This window comes from Crocodylus porosus, unplaced genomic scaffold (genome assembly GCF_001723895.1).
Source record: "Crocodylus porosus isolate Cpor-Errol unplaced genomic scaffold, CroPor_comp1, whole genome shotgun sequence".
Lineage (NCBI taxonomy): Eukaryota > Metazoa > Chordata > Crocodylia > Crocodylidae > Crocodylus > Crocodylus porosus.
This window is the reverse complement of record NW_017728912.1, coordinates 33,213,267-33,218,168: the sequence shown is the minus strand read 5'-3', so window position 1 is coordinate 33,218,168 and position 4,902 is coordinate 33,213,267. Positions and strand designations below refer to the sequence as shown.

The following is a 4,902-nucleotide window of genomic DNA, read 5'->3' as shown; positions in this document are numbered from 1 at the left end:
AAAGCTGTTTAATGGCAGACATCCAAGCTATGAGGCACCTAACATCAGTAGTCACTCATCACAATCTTGACCTTAAATTTTAGTGCTGGCATGTTTTGCTCCAGGATAAAAACAAGCTGGCAATAGCATACAAACAAATGGGCCGGAGGAAACCATAATTAATGGATGTAGATGCACAACAATGTCATGTAGCTGCAGCAGTTTCCCTGGTAAAAACCAGGGGCACAGACTGGTTTCCTGTAGTGAAATCCATGGTGCGGAAGGGGTGGTGGGGGTGCACGGATAAAAGGAATAAAAAAGCCCTAAGTCTCTCCCCTCCGTGGAAGATCTCCATGAATGAAAAGGGAGACTGAGTGTTTGACTCTGCCCGTTTTTAACCACTGAGGTTTCCTGCAAACCTTGCAGTTCCAGGCATACAGGAACTGTATACTCATGGCAGCAGCACAGAGCCAGCAGTACCATTTTGGGCTTGAGACCCTTCTGTCTTTCTCCTCAGGAGAAATAAGAGTCTCACCACAGTCTTTCTCCTCACCACAGAGAAATAAGAGTCCTAGACAGTGTCACCCTAAGACCAGTCTCCTGGGGAACATTTTGTGCCCCATATCCCTAACACAGCCTAGTACAATGTCTTATACTTCTTATGGGTCTTTGTCTTTCAAAGTGCTCTCCTCAATAGGAGACGTTGTCAATGTGGGAATGTGTCAGCTGAACATGGTATGGATAGGTGGTTACTGTAAGTGGAGGCTCTTGCCACACACACAGTTTTGGGGAAAGAAAAGAAGCCCGTGAACTCGGCTCTGGGCTCTCTCGTTATTTCTTCTTTTTGCAGCAGTGTGTTCAACTTTCTTACTAACTTCTCTGGTTGGTTCTCCCCCTTGCCCTTCCAGTTCCATGCAGTTGCCATCTCCACCAGGCCTCAGTTACTGACCATCTTGCCTAAGATGACCGCCTCTCAGCATGTGGCGATTCTCACCAAGCAGTTACTGCACTGTATGGCCTGTTACCAGCTGCTGCAGTTTAAGGGCTCTATGCTGGCGCTGGCCATCGTCAGCTTGGAACTGGAGAAACTGCTTCCTGACTGGCTTGCTCTCATCATTGAACTGCTCCAGAAAGCACAGGTAGGGGCAGCACAGAGATGGTCCGGACAACCCAGGTCTCTGGCAGTGAGGGGAGGAGAGGGGCTTGAGGCTGGGATTGGCTATTTCTGTGACCGCCACTAAGCGGAGAAGGAGAAGCGGACAGCCCATGCTAAACATGAAGCTGCTGTAGTCAAGCAACCTCTCTCTTCTGGTGCCGCGTGCTCAAGCAGCAGATTGAGTGCTAATTATGTGGGGTAGCCGTAGGCTAGGAAGCGAGTGAATCTTTGGGCTAACAAAGGGAGCTGTAGAGTCTGAAATTCACTGGCACAGGCAGCCTCCCTCCCCCTTTGTGTTTGAAGCTAAACATAGACCGTGTTCGTTCAAGTTGATTTGTGTTCCCAGACTCCAGGAAATATTTGGGGCTGGTGGGGTGGTTGCTACAATCACATACAACACACTCGTGCTATAAAAGCTGAGTCACGTAATAGGGAAGCTGCAAGAAGGGACATGTACCTTTAAAAATCTAAATATAGCTGAATGGCAGAGAGGTGGACAAGGCTGATCCTCCTTTGCTCTGACTGGTGCTAATCAGGAATATCTCTGCTGGTGTTCTTGGTATTGCACTACTGTAAAACAGGTCAGAGAGCAGGGTTGTGGCAACCGTTTAGAAGTCGAGCACAAGGCTTGAGTGAGGTGACATGAGATCCATCCTTCACCTGATGTAATTGTTGGCTTCAACAGAGTTATAAGCCAGCTTTGATCAGCTGCATTTCTGTGCATTATCTGAAACACCTTAGAAGGGCATTTCTGTGTTGTCATTGGGCTGGATTTGAAGTGCTCAAATTCACAGCCTCTGATCTTAGACACACTCATCCTTTTGCAGACATGCTTAGGTCTTTGGTGCTCCACAGATGTGTTTAGTGATGAATACATTTTTGCTCTGAAAAGCAAAGAACATGGTCTTGTGGGGCAGGAGGTAAAGCATAAACCAAAAAGATGCTTTCAGCAGGCAGCTCTGTTGGGCTGTCCACAAGAGGTTAAGCAATCATTGTTACTTTGGAATTCTTTCCCACTCTGCCTAGCTAGTGTTACATTTACTGTACATCCTTTGTTTTCATTGCACCTCTGTGCTCCAAGCTTTAGAGGGATGCCTAAAAAGTGTCACCGGCTGTATGAGAGCCTGCTCTTAAAGCACTGTGTAACATGAAGAGGCCTGAAGCATTCCTGTTGTGTGTGCAGGAGAGGAAGATGCTTGTGTACAGCTCTAGCTCGGAAGTCTTTGTGGAAGGTTTTGATCCTTTTCTGATGTTCTTTGGCAAACATAAAAGATGGGACTCTCGGGCACCTTGGATGAGATTCAAAGCTGAAAGGCACTTGAATGCACAGTCCCCGCTAGTTATGGTAACTGGGCATCCAAAACCCTTGGGCAGCTTTGACAAATCCCACCCTTCAAGCAGGATTTATTTTTGTATTTGTCCATGAGTCAGTCATTTTCCTGGCATTCAGCTTGTTGTCAAGAAGTGGTAATGTGCGTGGATGATCAGGGTACATAGGGAGCCAGAGCTAGAATGACTTATGGTCCTGTGTCTCCTCAGCAGCGACTGACTGATCTTCCTTTGCAATACCCATGTCTTTGCTTGTTTTCTCCATCTAGATGGACAGCTCCCAGCTGATCCACTGTCGGGAGCTTGTGGCACATCATCTTTCCACCCTGCAGTCTTTTCTGCCGCCCAATTCTGTATATGTCTACAGTCCCCTCAAGCACACCCTGGTGACCTGTAACAGAGGAGCGTTCAAATACCATCCCTCCTCTGTCCCAGGCCCGGGTTTCTCCAAGGACAACAGCAGACCAGAAGTGCCAATCAAAGGTACAGCTGTGTTCTACCAGCATCTGCCTGCTCCGACGGGGTGCAAGCAAGCCTCTGCCAAGCGCAAAGTGGAAGAGATGGAAGTGGACGACTTCTATGATGGAATTAAGCGGCTCTACAATGAAGACATGGCTCCAGAGGTAGTGGCTCTTGAAAATGTGGGCTCTGTTTGTGGTGCAGATGTCTCGAGGCAAGAAGGCAATGCTTCCCCTTGCCCACCTTTACAGCCTGTCTCTGTCATGTAGTTACAAGTGTTTACCAACTCCTTGGGCATTCAGAGGAAAGCTACTTTGTAAAACATGTGGAATCAGGCAATGACATTAAAAGCAGGGTGGGAAAGGGACTGTACCTCATCAGGCTGAACTGAAGGGAGCCCAGAAAAAAAACCCTCTTTGAATTTTTTTTTCTTGTGCGGCTAATGATAGTTCCAATATTTAAGCAGTTTAAAAATACAAAAAAGTATAAAAAATCTATAAAAGACCCAAAAACCAAACAAAAAAAGTAGGAAAAATTGTTTCTTTCTAGTGTTGTCAGTTCCACTGTTTTTCTGCTACTGTGTGTTGTAACCATCTTCCATGTCCAGGAGCTCACATTGATTGTGCAAAATTGTTTGAAGTTTTCCAGCCAACCTATGTCTATCTGATCTGATTTCCTTTTCCTTCTTGCTCTCTTCCTGCTTGCTGTTCCTTTTGAACTCTCTGTAAGTCTTGTGCATGCTGTTCTTGTACTCTGACCTTCATGAAAAATTTTCTTTCCTCTTTTGCAAACAAATTCCCCTCTTGTTTCGTTAGCACTTTGATGTTTAAATGTGATAATATTTAAAACTGGATTTAAATCAAAGATTAGTCGGGGGGGCGGGGGGGAACTACAATTACTGCAGATTGCTCCATATGCAAATAGCCAAAGCGGTGTGAATGCGTTCTAGAAAAGCATTAAGGTAGACAGCCACTGCACTTTTGTCGTATAGAAATATTAATTTATCCTGATCTATCAACATGAAGAGACTTGTGCTTTTTTTTTTTTTAAATGGAAAAAACCCAAAGCAGTTGAACTGATTTTAAAAAAAAAAAAAGTGCAGTTGAATAAAAACATTGTTTTTCATGTCTGCCCGAGGAAATTTGCAGTCAATTGGCTCTTTGGTGAGTACTCTCAAAAGCTGAAATGTGTGCATCAAACACAAACCTTAAATTCTGTGACAGACTCTTTTTTTTTTTTTCCTTTTTATCCTTCCACGTTGATAAACATAGCATGAACTCAACACTGCTTGGTTAGATGCTTGGGGCAGTTCTGTAATTCTCAGTTTTGGAACGTGTATTTATCAGCCACAGAATACCTTAAGTTCTTGTTTATGTAACTTTTAACTGAAAGTCAACCCTTTAAAAGCTTGTCTTATTAAATGTTATACCTCCTGTTTCTCAAAATGACCTATCCTGGATCTTAAGCTCTCTCCACAGCCCTGAGGAAGGTATTGTATTCAGAGCCATTGTACTGATGAAAGCCTTCTGGTAGCAATAAAAAAAAGTTGTCCTTGAATCTGTGAGTTGTTTGCTTGCTTTTAGCAGTGGATGACAGTGAGTTTTGCACTAGGCTGTAGCTAAGCCCCTGCTAGCTCTACTCCAGCAATGTCAAGCATATGTCCTACAGGCTGGATGCAACCCATGGAACTGCTTCATGTGGCATACTGGTTATTGGCAGGCTACTAAAAGCCAGGGATGTGGCCACTGGTGCATGTGGCCTTTTATTGAATCCGGGACCCTGTGGACAAGGCCCTTGGCAGCAGGCAGGTGAACAAAGGCTGTGCAACAGTCCCACTTGCCCTGTGGCCACCTGGCCTGCTGCCACTTGCTTGCCTCTGCCACAGTAAGCAGCTGCCTGGCCCATGGCTGCTTGCTACTATTGCTTCAGTGGCTACCATGGTAGCTGCTGTAGTAGCCACTGTTGTTGCCACTGTAGTG

General features: G+C 45.4%; 1 protein-coding gene across 1 annotated transcript in view; it reads left to right on the top strand.

Moving 5' to 3' along the window:
• The window catches only part of CCNI (cyclin I), a 59,732-nt gene extending 55,252 nt beyond the window's left edge, over positions 1 to 4,480 (top strand). The window contains exons 6-7 of the mRNA XM_019534244.1: positions 888 to 1,118; positions 2,734 to 4,480. Of these exons, the coding sequence (XP_019389789.1) occupies positions 888 to 1,118; positions 2,734 to 3,192 (690 nt within the window). The 3' untranslated portion in view covers positions 3,193 to 4,480. The remainder of the gene's footprint in view (positions 1 to 887; positions 1,119 to 2,733) is intronic.
• Positions 4,481 to 4,902: the final 422 nt, after the last annotated feature.